At 45.5% G+C, this 17,568-nt stretch overlaps 1 protein-coding gene across 1 annotated transcript in view; it reads right to left on the bottom strand.

Moving 5' to 3' along the window:
- LOC142892418 (AT-rich interactive domain-containing protein 3B-like) overlaps positions 1-17,568 on the bottom strand; it is a 48,830-nt gene that overhangs the window by 7,365 nt on the left and 23,897 nt on the right. The window contains exons 3-5 of the mRNA XM_076032626.1: positions 16,152-16,226; positions 15,841-15,913; positions 945-1,128 (exon numbers count right to left, since the gene is read on the bottom strand). Of these exons, the coding sequence (XP_075888741.1) occupies positions 945-1,128; positions 15,841-15,913; positions 16,152-16,226 (332 nt within the window). The remainder of the gene's footprint in view (positions 1-944; positions 1,129-15,840; positions 15,914-16,151; positions 16,227-17,568) is intronic.

Here is a 17,568-nt window from a genome sequence, read left to right as displayed (position 1 = left end):
ACTTTTGTCGTCATGGCGATAAATGCCTACAATTATCATGATAATTTTATACTGCCTATGTTCTTCAGTGTTTGGTTATATTTACTTGAGTTTCTTGACAGCGATCCTATCCCCTTATAAAATACTTTGTGCACAGAAACAAACCAGAGCAAAATCATGTTTACTAGCTGAAGGCCTGATCATAATCTGATAGACTGCCATGTGGAGTCCGACTGAGTGACATCACTGTGGCTCTCCATTGGCGAACGGTCGCAGCTCTGGTATTTTTCCCCGTCCTATATGCTGCGCGCGCGTGGCCCGCACGCTTTGTGAAACAAAGGCAGCGACGATCAATAGCGCGCTAAGAGCGGCTTCCATTAGATAGAGCTAGTGGAGCAATACAGCACAGCATAAAAAATACATAAAGGTTCATTATGGCACCCGGCGAGTGGACAGGATGGAGAGGTGTTGCATGTACAACAGGATTTCCATCAACAGAGTGGGAGAGTTTTAGCCGAGGCTCCGTGTGTAAGCTGTCAGTCTGACCCCACCTCAGTCATCGTGAACTCTGACCCAAATCACGTCAATAAATCTATGGCAATCAATGGGCTCTATGTGTGATATAATGGACGGAGGGGATTGAATGCGAAGAAGGTGGCCGAGTGGGGAAAACAAACTTGCATTTGTATAAACACAGAGGGCGCAGTTTAATATTGACATCCGTTCTCTGTAACACACATACCGGCACACATGTATTTATAGCATGAGGCAGGTTCTTGTTTCCAGCTGGGACGCTGCAAACTGAAGAATCTTTATTTAGTTTCCGCCGAACTGAATCAACGTTTTACGCGGGGGTAACTTTAAACAGACTGCGTTTCTGGCCGTACAGGGTCAATATGATGCTATTTCAAGTCGGGGGCGATGAATTTTACCGATTGTGTGGCAACACCAACACAAAGACTCACTGTGTGCGCAGGGTGAACGCTGCGCTGGTGATGGAGGTGGGCAGGTTCAGTCCCTTTGTGATTTCCCTCCAGATCTTCTTGTTGATGACCTCCACCAGACCTCCCTTTTCTGTCACCAACTTGTACAGCATGTACAGATCCAGGACCTGCTTGGCCATGATGGGGATACGATTGACCGGGGTTCCTGCAGAGGAGACGAGAGCAGAGCAGGAAAGGAGGGGATCAGAAAAAATGTCACAGTTTACATCTGACGAGATTAGCTTTTCCCCACGCACAATGGACGTCTTGTACTGCGTGAATTTATTCAGAGTGCGCTGGGTCATCACGTGGCCAGGTGTTCTGACAGGAGGAATACCCATACAAGCCTATGCAATTCTGTGTCCAAGATCAATATTAAATAAAAACATCTCTACATCTCCTCAACATTCCCTACGGTGAAAATAACAGGGAGGATTCTGCACAATGTTTTCACCAATCGACGCCGGCGGCATTTAGTAGCGCGCAGGTGCTCGCCTGCTCTAAGCGCCGCCGTGGTCTCGTTAATGCGAGGGCGACAGGCGCCGTTGCCTACGTGTCTGTTAAATTTGGCTTCAAAACATATTAGCCCAGTTAAGCAATCTGGCTTGACCTGGAAAAGGGGATTCGCAAACAACACAAAGCAAAGCAGCTCTAGACTTTTGATACAGATGCATTAATCTCGTCAAAAGCTTATCTGCAGCGAAGCTCGCAGGGGGGAGGAGGGCGGAGGGGCCGGCGCGCGGCATCCGGCAGAATCAAAAAGTGCAACGGCGTAAGCGCGAGCAGGAGGAGGGGGGAGGGGCCGGGGATTGTGACGACCTGCTAATCCACGGGCAGAGGTGGGCGGGGGGGAGGAAGGGGTGGTCCTGGATAGGCAGTATAATGAAGCTTATTTAGAGGATTGCACTAAGTAATTCCACACCCCTCTGCTGTAAGGACCGTCAGGCCCGGTGCAGGGGAGTCATACAGATTTGCCCTGGCAGCTAATGCCAGGGAATCCCTCAACCCCTCGGCAGGCTGCTCTTAACCTGGAATCAGACTCATTAATGACCCTGTAAAATAGCAGCGCGATCAGGCCATGAAGATTAGCCCCGGTTCATTTTCTTAAGTTAGCAACATGTAAGTTAGCAACAGGTGCGGCAAGGGGCTTGTGGCTGATCACATGGATGGACACAAGTCAGACTTGGGATCAGCCAAGGCGTGGCCTGCTACGTGTTCGGTGAGCACTGTTGATAATGGTGGAGGTAAAAGAACGCAGTCAGCGAGGAATAAATCGTTAGATTTTGAGAGAGAGAGAGAGAGAGAGAGAGAGAGAGAGAGAGAGAGAGAGAGAGAGAGAAAATAGGAATCTGGAATAGAAGATCCTGTTTATACACACAAAATACATTTTTTGTAAGCAATAGTTTTTGGGTTTTTTTATACTTGGGGTCTGGTATTGTAGAACTGGCGGAAAATACAGGTTTCTGGAAGCTTCTTGTGGTTTGTATTGATAAACATATGTACAGGCAAGCTGGTAGGAAAATGATGTTTGGTCTCTTTTTTTTTAAAAAGTGAATTGCCGTACATATGTGGCACAATTCAATTTGATTGTAGTAAGTAGGCTGCTGTGATAGTGATACTATTGCAAAAGAAATATAAGACAAAACATTACATAAGAAAAAAAAAGGCACACTCATTTTCGCTCAGAAAATGAAACGCACAATCTGACAAGCTGACGTTCAACTGGTTGAAGCTTTGATAGTTTGTTCTGAGAAAAGAGCCACCTTATCTCTACAGCCAATTAACAGTTAGTAAAACCAGGAGGCCTCTGCCAAGTTGCCAGTGGCCATTCCGGATCACCTCCATGACTTGTTTATAGTGAAAGAAGAGTTAAATTACACTTACACTGGAATTAAATCTATTTTTTTTCTTTACTTAGGTTCTAGACCATTCTTGAAAATAATTTGTTGTGTTTTTTCATTTCCCACTATAAGCAGTGAACACTCACTGTTTCAGAATAGTGTTGGTGGAATGTGCTGTTCTTTGTTTTTTTTTTTGTTTTTTTTAAATCAATGAGAGGTCCGGTTCTTTAGAAACCTGCACTACTGTATGAGAGAACTTCTACAGCATCTCCCTCCGTGCAGCAGCACCCTTTCCAGAATGCACAGTGGACTAAAGCAACAGGAGCGCTCGGCCGCCAGCGCCTCGTCAGTTATTTAATTCAGTGCTGGACATCAGTCCCGCATCAAACAATTAGTACAACTGGAGAGGTCAGAGATCAGCCAGGGGTTATCGATGTGTGAATTAAACTGCAGGTCAGCAGTAAGCCATGTTTTCATACTGGCCCCGGACATGAACAATGAGAGCACAACAAATGAGACACAACAGCGCTGGCCCCACGGTGACAGGCCAGCAGTTAGTCGGGCTTTAAATCAGGCCTTTATCACAGTCAGCTGTCAGATCGGATCTAATTATTTAAACTGGAAATCGCCTTTTTCTGAAAAGCAGCAAGGCGCAAATAGCAAGAAATAAAAGCTGAGGCAGGAAGAGTGAAGCAGAAGTGATTAAAAAAAAACCCTAACAGCATCTATTTAACTTCCCATCATATGGATACAATGATAAGGCATGTTTGATTCTGCTCAAGAAGAAAATGAAATCAAATTAGCAACACTTGGTCACGCCGCTGGAGGATCCTATTATTTGGCCTCCTGCCTTTGGTGTCCAACAGCTGCTGCGCTTTCAACCCTGGAGACATTTAGCACTAAAGGGCTTCATTAGACGAGTCCAAAGCAACTTTTGATGACTGCAGTCACACAGAACCCATCATATGAAACCCTCTCTGCTCGGATACACACGTGCTCTCACTCTCTCACTCACTCTCTTTCTCTCTCTCGCTGGTTTTGAAAAACAATGTATATACTGTTTGTTTGGCGAGACTTTGAAGCGAGCCATATGTTGCTGCGTAGACCTCGTGCAAATACGTGGTCTTTAATTTCTGAGTAAAGCCCTGATTTGTCCCCTCGGCTGCTCGTAGCCATTCTGTAATTGGCTGCAGGCTTCACCTCCCATCATCCTTTGCCACGGACTGATTTTCCCCCAGGGACAGGGCCATCAGGAGCCTAGTGATTAATGGCACTGCGGGTCAGAGGTTGCTCTGGTGGGAAGTGCCGTGGCTGAGGGCCCCTGAACCACTCCTTCCTCCGACTTCCACAATGAACCCGAGAGCCGCACGGACGGCTAGTCTTCAAACAGGCAGACTTGAAATGATAAGAGATACAGGGGGAATGGGCCCGACGGAGAAGTAGAGGGAGTGTGGCCAGAGTTTGGAGAGAATAATCTTTATTGATACATGGAATGAATGCCAGGCGCAAAGGAACAGTGGAGGTATCTGCACAATCTAGAAATAACCCTAAAAAATAAAACACGTTGGTGCAGATATAATGACACACCACATGACGGTAAGTATGGGGTATGTATTGTGCAATATGTAAAATGGGCTCTTCGCTGGTTGGACGCAATTCTTTTGTCTTTTTTTTATATGCAATTCAACAACAACCAGCAACATTATCCCGGTCCATTGAACTGAGGCAGACTTTGACAAAGTGAGCCAGTCCATATGAACCAAACATGAACATTTCCCACATCACTTCCAGCCCTCTATCTCAATGTAAGCACGGGGAAAAAGGAACAAGGTCATTTTATCTGACCCCTGACCTATTTTTAGTAGGAAACAGCTGTTCGCATTAAAGGACCTCCATAATAAATCAATTGCGCGCCCCTGACGCCAGTAGTGGTAAATTACATATCGCTGACTTCACATGATGGGCATTTTTTAAATAATTGAGTGACAGGGTGACAGGCCTCCAGCGAACAACACGTGAAATGAATTTTTTTTACTGAATGAGCATACGCCGGTGTGAGGTTTCACAGCCATCTATGGTGAAAGAAGGAGGGAGGACGAGGAGCGAGGCGGAAGGAACGCAAACACATCTCACAAACATCCACAATCTTATTAGGGTGATCAATAACTATTCTGTTGGGTTAATCCTTATACTAATAATGGTATAAACTAATAATAACATAATTATACTAATACTTTTCGAGTCAGGCCAGGGGCATAAATAGCATTCCATAAAGACAAAAACACACAAAAAGGGGCAAATGGAGAGATAAAAAAAGAGAGAGGCAGAGAGATAAGGAAAAACAAATAACAAAACAAGTGTGAGAAAGACTAAATCAGATGCAGGAGACAGTTTGCTACCCTAAGGGAAGCCTAAGGAGGGATGGATGGATGGAAAGAATGAAAAAAGGAGGGGGAGGAGCAGTAGCTATGCAGCTGAAGAAAGACTGGATTACTGCTGCAAGGAAGGTGTCAGCCAACACAAACAGCCCCTGGGCTCACAGCACTGTCTGACTCCTTTCAGAGCACCCACACCCCAGCCACTCCAGCGCACACACCTCGCAACCAACAGCCGTATCTACACGCAAGATTACGTGCATGCCGATCTACCGCTCACTCCCTGCACTTCACACCATTTGGCCACTCGAGATTAAATGCATTTATTTTCACTCGGGCGCAGTTCAAAGAGGAGCAGCGAAGAAACCCCCCCACGCCCCCCCCCCAAAAAAAACACAAGTACCAAAAATAACACAATAAGTTGGTGATTTCTTTAACACTATTTAGGATCGGATTCAATTCTGGTGCTATAAACATGCCCATTCTTGTTTTTCATATGTAGAGTTAAAAAAAGACAGACTTAATTGTATGTTACGTGATTTGATTACATGTAACATGTTCAAAAGACGCAAATTATTCCTCCGCGGAACAGCCCAAAGCCTTTATTTCCAAAGAGGCAAGAGGAACTGACAGGAGAGACATGTGTCTGGACTCCACATGCTTTGAGTTTACTTTATGCTGGGCTGCCCCTCACTGCTTAGTTTATATGTTCCTATGCCGAGCAGCATATTGTTAGTGTCCTGCCGTATGCTGGGGCATGTTTGTTTTATTTTTAATGCATGGACAGGGACATAAAAGGTAAAAAAGCCTTGAGTGGATGGAATTTGCTATCTTTAGTCCAGGCAGAGCCACCACTTGCACGGCGAACCAATTCATATCAAGTGTTAAGATATGTACCCTCCTCATAAGGGAAGTTAAATGTAACGTTAGCCTACAGATACAGAGCTATTCTGAGCATGAAGCCAAAGCCACAGCTGGTATGAGGCGTAGATAGTTATAGAATGCGGAGGACAATCTTCTAATAAGGTCTATCATACGTAGTGAGATCAATATCCTACATGGCGCTGGCCGCACAGGTTTTGATTCTGGTCGTGTCAATAAAATGCAATTAATGTGACCTGACAGAGGGAGAAAGACAAACAAAGGGAGAGAGGCACATGAGAACAGAGACAAACAATCAGAAAACTGTATTTACACATGATGGTATCGAGCAAACCATGTGACGAAGATTATACTCATCCTATATCAGCTGAACGCCCACATGGTTTTAACACAACGGAGAAGAAAAAACCCCTCAACAGCTGGTTAAAACACAATGTGTATTTCGGGATGGCTGCTAAAATAATAGTCCAGAGCAACTTGATTTGTGATACATTAAACTGTGGACAGAGACCCCCTTCCCTATTGCAAATACAGTATCACGTGGCGCTTGAAATACCGCCCGCGATTTGCAGGGCCTTAATCTTTGGACAGGTATGTCGGAAATGCACGGCCACACCAAAATAGTAAGACGAATGCGAGAGAAAGAGAGAAAGAAACATGATTCCCTCCTCTGTGGGTCATGAAGATGGGTCACCTGGTGAAATAGAGGGGGAGGGGGATTGAAAAGGTTGGATGGCGCGAAAAGTGAGATGGCCTCTCCAACTGTAACCCAAGTCTCCTCAATCCCCAGAGACACCGCAGATCAACTGACTGGACCCCAATCAACACTGACTGATATGGAGCTGACAGAGAGATGGATGGATGGATGGATGGATGGATGGATGGATGGATGGATGAATAGAGGGAAAAGGACAGTTGACGTCTCTTTAGCCACATGGTTTTTCGGGGTCACCGGTCTGGCAGTTTGTGAACGACCCCCAGGAAGAGTGGACGTCCGATGTGTGCGCTACATGGGGAATATTTTTAATGGTCTCTCCGTCAAGAAACTGGTTACCCAGTACATACTATTAACCTAATATCTAATATTCTTCCAGGACATACATGCTACAATCTTCTAAATCTATAGACATTCATGTACACTAAATATTTCACAAAGAGCAAATGTTTACACCACTCTATGTTGAGAAGACTGGCGATGGTGGTTATGTACATATGTTAAAACATATCTGTCCTTTTGTCTAGCGCCACACATCCTGTTCTCTACTTGGGAGCAATGTTTGATGCTAATAAATGGCTATCTGGGAATGCCTTTCTTCCATTAGCATTTAGTTGGGGGAGGAACATTAAGCAGGTGGTTGATGAATTTGCAGGGTAGCCAGAGGCCATTACTTTGAGCTTGTTACAGCAACACAGCATTTGTCTCACTCAAAACACAGGGTTGGTGTTCACACAACCTGTGATGTTCACAATTTTAAGGCTGCTCTCTGTTGTTTGGCACAGCTTCTTCAAACATGACTTGGGCTTAGCTTGAAAAGACATATATAAGTTACCACTATCTATAGGGTGCTGCTACATAAAACTGCTCAATAATCAAGAAAGAAATGTGTAATATTTAGTAAACAAGCAGAAATAAGAATTATACCCTCCAAAGTCATCTGCAAGTAATGCACAATCAATGATTTCTAAGTATTTGAAGGACTTGAGATACTACTAAGGGGTTAATTTGTGCTCTGGAAAGCCTGTGTGTGTATAGTAGTCCCAACTTGAAATACAACAACCACTAAAAACCTGTTGCTCATGCTTAGGACATGCATTAAGTGAGTGAATATTTTTCCACCCTCCTCATAGAATTCTGGTACAGCTTGTTTTGTTGAAAGTTTTGTTTTCTGTATGCAGGCATGGTTGGGTGAGTCACAGGCTACAACTAGATCCTTTGTTATTTCATCACTCCATCTTCAATTTATCTCCCTGGTTGCTTGAAAGTGTCTCTTTAGACCAAGATGGAGCACTGAGTGGCAAAGTCAGATGCAGTTAAAAAAAAAAAACAAAAAAAAAACAAGGCAAAGAACAGCGAACAGGCATGGAAATTTTACACTGCGTGGTTGTGGTTGTTTGAAGTTGGGGAGGTATATCTGTTGACATTTGCAGTGGTAGTAAACACTGGTGACACAGGTCTGTATTGTGGGTTAACAATCAGCTCTGGAAAAGGTCATGACAGGATGGCTTTCACACACAAGTTAAACTAATTAAATAATGATTCTACCACCAGTAATAATAAAAAAAACCTACTATGCTAATGTCTAGCAACTTTCTTCAACGTTTTTGAAGCTACTGCAGCATCTACAGTGTGTTTGTAGAACATTAAAAGCACAATAACACGTTTGCACTCGTTACCGACATCGTTTTGCCTTGCCGTTTAAAAACTGGGCTTGGACAAATATGGCGGGTGACCTCTGCTCTATATTTACATCTGACTGGAAGATCAAGAGAGAGAGAGAACCTTGTAAACAGCCATCTCTGATCGGGGCAGAAATGTCAACAATGTATGTGTCACAGCAACATGACAAAGGTATGTTGCATGCATAACACAGAGAGAGAGGGGCTTTGCCAACAAATGTAGGTGCCTTTAATAGGGCTGCAGAGCACAAGGAGGCAATTCTGTCGACTTGATCAGTCCACAATCCAGGTTCAGTTCAACAACACAGGCTCTGTTTTCCCCCTGAGCACACACACAATGAAACACAGGATGGTTTGGAGAGGTTATGGAAGTGACAAAGTGCCACATCTCATCAGCGAGGATGAGTTTGTTTCTTATCAGCTCTTGCGAGACTGTAGCTGTCAGACTGGATATTGCGGCTTTTTAAGATTGAATCGCGAGCGGTGAAGTCTGAACTGGCAGGTGCAATATTGAGGATTTTCTGGTTCCCATTGAGCAAGCTTTATAACACAGCTAACTGCTTCAATCAATGGACATCGGGATTGACAGATAAAGCCATCAGCTGACGAGCACCATTTGGGGCCCCAGCACCGTGCCGATCAATACGGGAGACATCAGCTGTTATAAGCCGAGGCAAAAAGGGGATGTGTTAGAACAAGGCAGAGAAAACCGCGGGGGGGTTACACTCATCTTGAAAAATTAAGTTCACATCAATGCTAATTACTTTTGGAATCCAACAAGGATTTGCACTTTTTGGCTTTGAGGGATTGCTTATTGTGCAGTGGCTTACAATTAGGTCAAATATCCACAAGTTTTCTTACAAATAATGAGCTTCTGATTGAGGCCAGCGCCAGGAGGAAAAAGAAGATACTAAACTGTAGATCAAGAAATGATAGGTGGACGATTAAGTCACCAAAGATTTGTCCGTTGCATGCCAAGCGACAACTAAATCGGGCTACGGTGCCACACTGAGAGGCAATCACATTATGTAAATGTTGTATTCTATGTCCACTTCTTCCTTGAAAAGCATCATGATCTCCATTAGGGCTTTCTCCACACTGGCTTTGCCTGTTACTGTGTGGCTTACGCAACGCTGCTGCTGAGCTACGCTGGAAGTGAGCTCAGGGCTATTGTACTGGTGTAGGGCTCCTCTGGGGGCTGTAATGTATTTCATACCATCCATCAGAGGGGCGTGGAGGCCAGGAAACCTCACTTTAAGAGCACAGACAGGACACAGATGGCAAAGCAAAATACGCAGACATCGAGAGATGGCTGGGCTTTGGGAAATTTGTTAATCACAGGAGGGCTTTATATGGAAACAGCTTGGAGGAAAGGTCTGCACAAAAATGCAGTGGTGGTGGTGGTTGTGGGGGTGGGGTGGGGTGGGGGGCACAGCTCCATGGCGGGATTCTTGCTCTACAAAACGTTTAAGTATCTTCACCGCACAGAACGAGGACAAAAAACAGCAGCAAAGACTTCAAAATAAAAGGCATCCAGGTCACACAAAGCACAGTGTAGGAGGGAATTTTATGTCCCTCTTAAATCTTTTCAGGATATTTTAAAGCAAGTCCTAGTTTTAGTCAATGGCTGCTTAACAAAACATTGCAGCAATGCTGATAAATGTGTCTGCCTCATTAACACTGAACATGAAAAAGGTTTGCAGGGCGTTGTGAGGATTTCTTGCAGCTTTAGTTTAAGATGCTTAATTTTCCGGTGTCATTAGCAGTTCTACAATCTGTTCAAAAACAGTTTTATTGCAATGGTCTTGTGACAACATGAGTAGGACCCCGCATTATTTCTCAAGACCATTTAAGAATGCATTCCGCCAATGGCAGAGCAGGACCTGGGTGAATTGAGCAGCCACTGTTATTTTTACTCTGACCAATGACCTCGCTCTGAAGCATGAATCTGCTTGAGCCCGCACCCGTCATCTTCTCTGCTCATTTACTGATGAGCTTGGTGATTAAGAATCTTCCAGCTTTGCAGCTTAGAGACTCAAATCCCTGTCAGTATGGTCATAATTAAAGATGGACAGCACAGTGGCAATCTCGGGCAGTGGGACTGACCAGCAGCATGACAAGAGGAAATAACAGGGAGGCTTGGGTGGCGACTGGAGGGGCGGGGGTGGTTGGGGAGGCCAGCGAGAGGAAGGGGCACAAAGAGCCTTGGCTGGTAAAAACAAACAAAAACAAAAAAATAAAAAAAGGCTTGGAGATTTCAATCTCAACCGCTCCCCCCCCCCCCCCCGCTCCACAGTTGGTCACAAACAGCAGGAAAACTACTATTTCCTTTTGCCTGGACAGAGCAGAAGTGCATCACCGTCGACGCGCTTCCACCCCAAAGGCTGAGCTGTAATTTCCCAACCACCGGGTGGAGTTTACCAAAGGCAAAGATAATCCCTGCACTCAAATACATCAACGGCGGGGGCCGCAGGATCTTTGATCAGAAATGCGACGGGGGGTGGAGGGGAGTGTAAAATAAGAATAGTTTTGGTCTGTTGTCTGGAGCCAGTCTGGAGGTAATGATTAAAAAGCAGCGGTTGGAATCTGTGTGTCATTTCGGTCCCCGCCTTTTCCTGAGAGTTGGGGCCCTGACGCCGCCACTTTGCCAGACCGTATCTCTGCGTCTGCTTGGGGAAGCCGGCCGGTTTCAGTCCACTGACTAAGTGTTTTCAGAAGGACATGAAAGAGCGTGACCTTGTTTCTACACGAGCTGACCGATGTCTCCCTTAACCTCCCCTCCGTCACCCTGCGCACCCGACTACCGCTGCGGTTTCCGTGTCTGCGCGCTCGTCATCCCTCATCCTCTCTTTTCGCACATGCAGACACGCGGCGGTCACTCCCTTGTCCGACTGTCCGTCAGCATGGCCCTATCAAAAAGGGGGTTGGACTCCCCACTTATTTGGAGATCATTAATCATCCCGTGTAGAACAGGAGGCCCCTTAATCCAACCAACCAGCCCCAGCCAACCACCCAACCCCCGCCCGGCCTCACCAGGCAGGCTGCAGCGCACTGCCCTCCACCCTTATCCCCCATAGTGTTATCAAGTTTCAGCGGTTGTAACTGTAGCACAATAAACAGTGGGGGGAAGGAGAATGCAGTGTGTGCGCGTATTGAAGGGGAGCTCCGAGGGAGGAAGGGAGCCGGAGACAAAAGGAATTGCAAGAGAAGCCCATGTGCAATTTCCTCACTACTTTATTGTTGCATTGTGAGTCGGATCAAGCCGACAAGACCAGCGGCGGACGGGCAAGCGGGACGATAGTTGCGTAATAGTGCGGCTCAAGAGGTGAGCCTGAATTGAAAGCCATTAAAGCACCTCTGCAACATTAAATGTAAAGGAAAAAATGCCCCCCCCCCCCCCCAACCACAATGCCCAGTGTTTGTTGTTGTGGAGCAACCAGGTGCTGCCCCTTTCTAGAAGTAGGGTGTTAACTAAAGGAAAATGAGGCCATATCAAAGAGTGAGAGAATGTTCCTATTGTAGTGTGGTGTTTGTACAGAGGGCCCGCCTGTTACCAGGGCCAGTGTGAGGCTGACCAGGGGAGTAATATAATGCATACATGGATCCCCCAGAGCCCATTCATGGTGTAATTGGTGTGGACAGAGCTCTTGGTCTCAGGGTTACAGTTAGAAAACTTGCTCTGTTTCTGTTGGGAGGCCGCTCTCAACCACAACACAAACATAAGAGGGGGAAAAAAACACCTCTATGTGGTGTGAATGAAAAAATGAATAAAAATAAGCAACCTAATAACAGCGACTCCATTCAAATTTTATTCACGCCGTCTTTTGGGAAGTGGGAGTGAGTAAAACTAGATGTTAATCTAGATCAACAGGGAGCTTCAGGTTTCATATTGTCTCCTGTACATGAAAAAGCTACTGCACTCTAATGTAATACGAGGGGAATAAATTGCAAGGGATTCATTAAGACAAATAGTGAATCGATCTTCAGAGTCTTACGGGAGCAGATCCTCTGCCGCTCGGTCCAACAGTGTAGCTGCCTCTGATGAAGCCACCATCGTCGTGATCGCCACCGTCACCTTTGTCGAAATTCCTACTCCACGCTCTTAATCTATGCGTCTCTCGCTGACCTAATCAAACGCACTGCATCGTAAATTGCCAAGACCAGACTGGTGCACTTTTTAAACAGCACCTTTGACGGCTCTAAATCCACAGTGCAAGTATTCCCGACTCAAATAATCCCAAAAGCAGGGATAGCACACCATGTGGTCCTCCTTAAACTGAATCCAAGCTTCACTATTAGGAGAGACGCACTGGTATGGATTCCACCTTTGCTGGGCTCAACGTGTGGGTTTTTTTTTTTGTTTTTTTTTTCCTGGTAGGAGCAGAAAGGGCCATAACACTTGTTTCAGCCCCCGCCAGCACCACCTCCCTGTCTGTCTGTCTGTCTGCTGGTGATTTCACTGAACAGGAGACTCTCTCTCTCTCTCTCTCTCTCTGGCTCTGTCCATCACAGTCTGTGGCCATTAATCATCTCAAGTGGGCAGCGCTGACAGGCAGTTGGCTGCATCACTCTTTTATTTTCTTCTACTGCTTTTTTTCTTCTTCTTCAAATTGCACCATCCAGTTCCTGAAGCCAAACTCGCTGGCCCCAATTCCCTCTTTCACCTCCTCGCAACCCCCCGCCGCCTCTGCCGCCCACCCAACTTCTAGCCCCCGTCCCAAATGAGAAAGTGACCAGGTGTCAAAACCAAAACAAACAGGGCCCATCTGCTTTATCAAAACCTCTGAGCGTCAAAGCGTTTCCCAGCGCTCCCCGTGGGGGTGGAACAGGGAAAGAGTGTAATGGACACAATAACCAATGATGTCGGCTTAACTTATGACGGCCATTAACCTCCACCCACGTTTTTCCAACATGAGCATTTGGCGGTAGTGCATTTACATTAGATTTACATGTCAGGCCATTAGCTGATGTTTCTCTCTGCGATCAACAATCCGGGTCCGTCCTGCGGAATTAAGCCGCGGTGCTTCTTCGGCGGGTAATTGAAGAGGGGCAAAAATGGCCCCGACAGTCGATGGAGTGGGCCGCAAGAAATACGAACCAAGGAGGTAAAGTTAGACAAGGGCTTTGCATGCGTGTCTTCTGCCATCCCTTCGATGCAGGGCCTATCAATGGGCCCCTTTTAGCGCAGACAGGATTTTAGGACAGCTGCTAAAATTCCACAGCCATTAACACACACACGCACACACACACACACACACACACACACGCACGCGCACACACACAGCCTGTTTTTACGCACAGAGGCAGGAAATGGGAATCCCTCGTAAGTTTTCCTTCCGCTGTTGCTTTCCTCTCATGGACTGGAGGCCCCCCAAGACAAGGTGGGAAAAGCACCACGCCATTTGTCTCTCCCATCAAGAATGGATTTCACATAACCCCGCCTGCGTGTATGGTCAGTATAGTCAGTCCATCGAAGGAGCCGTTTTGAGCCATTTCCAATACAATGAAGGTCTGAAATGAATCTTTTGAACGATTAAGTGTCATTTTGACATTTCTTTTGTGAAGGTATGCGGAAGGAAGAGTAGGCGCATAACAATTCATGGGTGACAGGGCTCGACGCTGCTATTTCTTAATCTCACAGAGTCATGCGCCAGCAACAAGGGGGATTCAGTCGAGCACATTGTTTTCTGTGATTAAGACTGGTTGCAGGGACAGCAGAGGTCAGTCAAGTGCCTCCAGGTTTAGCAGCGGAGTGGGCGGCAGGAATTATCTTCTTGTGCAATGGCTGCATCGCTTCCATGAACATTCATATCCCATATTTAACCACAGTCTAAAGTCATCCTTTCACCACATATTCTTATTTTGCCTTGTATTTAATTACAAGTGCTCTGGAGAATAGAGCTATTGTGGCTTAAACTGATTTGATAAGGGAATCTAATTTAAGCCAGCACATTTCTGCTGGTCTCACTTTATTTCAAGAGAAGAACCTCACAAATATAACGGAATTACCACATTATTTTATTATATATAAAATATAAATATACTTTTTTTTTTTTTTTTTTTAATCACAGAAGTAAACTATTGTCTTTGCTTCACAATACTGACCTACACGGCTCCACAATAAAGGTTTGCTTGTTAAAATACATTAAAACTCAACAGATTTGTTTGGTTTGTCTGTAAGTATGACTCTTTAGTTTCAAAACTGGCCTTTTGCTTCGTAATTAGCTTGTTATCTGCTATCAGGTGGCATTTTAGTCAGTTTGATGGATTCCTCTGTCTGACCAGTGTGAAGAAAGGGTCAGCCGACCACTCCCAGTGTCTGCCACTGGACATAGATGCTAACAGAGCCTTGACAGGTCCTGTTCCTCCCTCCCTCCCTCTGACGCGCCTTAATTCATCACTCTCCAAACAAGGCCTCCAATGCTCAAACCAGTTCAGACACTCACAAACGGCTGCCCTGGTGTCCGCTGACATATTCTCACGCAGACGCGCACGTTCGTGCTGGTGCGCAGCGACCCATCAACGCAAATCCTTCCGCTGTTGTCATCAATCACGGTGTGACAAAACAAGCGGCGTGCGATTTACGCAATTACGCACATATTATATCAGGCATCGCTGCCAGTGACAGAACATAATGAAGAATGAAGCCCACGTACACACAAGGGCCGACGTCGCTCATCATTGCCTGCCAAAACATACAGTGAAAGTATGTGCCGCTGTAATAACATTGCGATTCACCTTGGGTGGTATTGCTCAAGCCATGTAACTAGTTTGGCAACAGATTTGTCTGATAAAAGCCTAAGTGCATTAGCTGCCCTGGTCAGAGAGGTCTTACAGGAGGTGTCAAGGCAGCATAGCTTTCTGGCTGCTGGCCAAGCAGAGGCCACTTGGCAGATCCTCTTGGCTCTCATACAACAGAACTATAGGATCAACAGAGGCCGACCTCACCTGCTGACCTCTTAAGGCCTTTACTCCCAGAGTGGAATTAAGAGGAAAGGATTTCTTAGCCAGTGAGAGTTACACCATGTTTTTCGAGTTGATTAGCGACATGACATACTTGACAACCGCGCTGGAAGAAGCGCAAAACGGATTCAGCCTAATTGGTTTTGGAAAGCTTGGACAGTTGCATAAATCTCCACTTTTTTGTGTGTTTTAGACATAAAAGCGAGGAATCATTCATAAGGAATTCCCAGCGAATCTCTTGCCAACAGTGAAAATGGAATTTCAAAATAAAAATCAAACATGGTGGATCTGATATTTACAATATAACGCAATAGTATCCCTTATGGAATGTTTCAAAAAAATAAATAAATAAAAAAAGGTTATGTGTCATGAGGTTCAGTGTGGGTGGATAAAAATGTGTAGCCAGAAAAATTCTCAAACCTCTTTTCTGCATGAAGGTAAAGAGGTCGTCCAAAAACTCCTTCCTTTTTGGGTCATTATCCAGTTCATACAGCTGTGAAGAAAAACATGTTTGATCAAAGACAATATTTCCCAGTTTGCTACCCACTGAGGAACAATCACAGTAGTCAATAAAGGAGTGCTTCTGTGTAAGTTCTCTACATTTTTGAATGCAGAGCTTGAAGAAGGGAAGGTAGAGTAAGTTGACTATTCCATTTCTCTTAACCGTCGGACCATTTTCCCATCATTTCACTCGCATCACAGTGCAGTTGATGTTGTCTCCAAAAGCTCACCTTAGCAAAGTCTCGGGAGGCTTCTCCTCTTCCTCTGCTACTGTCGGCCTCATCAGCCCAGCTGGCGCTACCATTCTACAAGAGAGGAGAAAAGTGGCACACACAAGGTCAGGAAACATAAAAATGGTGACGTCAGATGTCATGTTTACATTTTACTACCACTAGCTGCGTTTCTGTTAACAGTTTTTCGCAAAATGAACGCGATATTTCTAAAATTTCAACAGAGTACAATTGCGATTTGCAGGTGTTTCCATTGAATGGTGTGAAGCGCATAACCCGTAATTCTTGCAAAATCTCGTCCCGCGAGATTCACGAGAATTACATTTGCATTTGCGTTTGTTTGTTTACGTTTGCTTGTCGTCAAGAACGGTTGTTATAATTTTCTCTTTGAGGACTTGTAAAAAATATTCCGTCTCCCCCTCCGTCCAAACATAACGCGCCATTACACTTGAAGTGAACTAACCCCCCCCGCCCCCGTGCGTCACGTCCGGTGACGCGTAAACGCGAAAAAAGTGTTTCCATGACACTATTGCGATATACCTCCATATGGATACGTCAGAAAAACCACCTCATGAGAGCGTCAACACCTTGTAGCCATATGAGAGGTTTTTTGAAGTTTAGGTGTTTCCATGACCAGCTTTTTATTGTGGTGTTTAGGTTTTGCGCAATTCTAGGGGTAATGGAAAGGCAGCTAGTGAGTGTTTCAAAAGTAACGTGGAAATGATGATGATACTTTTCTGTTCTTATGCGAACAGAGACAGAGAACGTGGGGGTAAAGAGAAGGAAAGTCACGTGGAAACGATACTGGACAAAGGTGGAAAGACATGAACGCAGTCTTTCAGTCAATTCCCACAACTGGAAAAAAAAAACCTCCACACACAAACACAGGAAAACTAACCGATACTCAAACTCCAAGAGCGCATTTTTCCAGGGGCGGGAGGAGTAACCTCTGGAATTATTGTGCCTCTGAGCTGCTGTGTCCCCTTCCCCCTTCATCCTCAAACATCTCCATTTGACCTAAACCATCTGCATCTGGGCCTTCCCTGCCCCCACCCATGTCTTCCGACCCAGCTGGATACAAGGGCCCCCCATCCTTCAATCTTAACGCAGCTGTGACGGGTGGCCAAGTTCATGGAGTGTAGCTGACTGTCAGGAGGGGCCAAGGGAGGGGAGGCTGGTCAGTAGCCACTAAAACACACACATACACACATGTGCTTAAGGTGGTCATGGTTGTGTGTGTGTGTGTGTGTGTGTGTGTGTGTGTGTGTGTGCGTGTGTTTGTGAATGCAAGGAGGAGGAGGGGGGAAATGGCCCCACAAGACGGGAAGGAAGGAAAATAGGGGCAGAAAGGGGTGCACGGTATGTGCCGAGCAGGAATGTCTCTTAAAGACAAAACCTATAAAAGCATCAGGAATCA

This window comes from Nelusetta ayraudi, unplaced genomic scaffold (assembly GCF_046127955.1).
Source record: "Nelusetta ayraudi isolate G7.1 ecotype Tasmania unplaced genomic scaffold, CSIRO-AGI_Nayr_v1 ptg000002l, whole genome shotgun sequence".
Taxonomy (NCBI): Eukaryota; Metazoa; Chordata; class Actinopteri; order Tetraodontiformes; family Monacanthidae; genus Nelusetta; species Nelusetta ayraudi.
The sequence above is the reverse complement of the archived record's forward strand: the minus strand, read 5'-3'. Positions and strand labels throughout refer to the sequence as shown.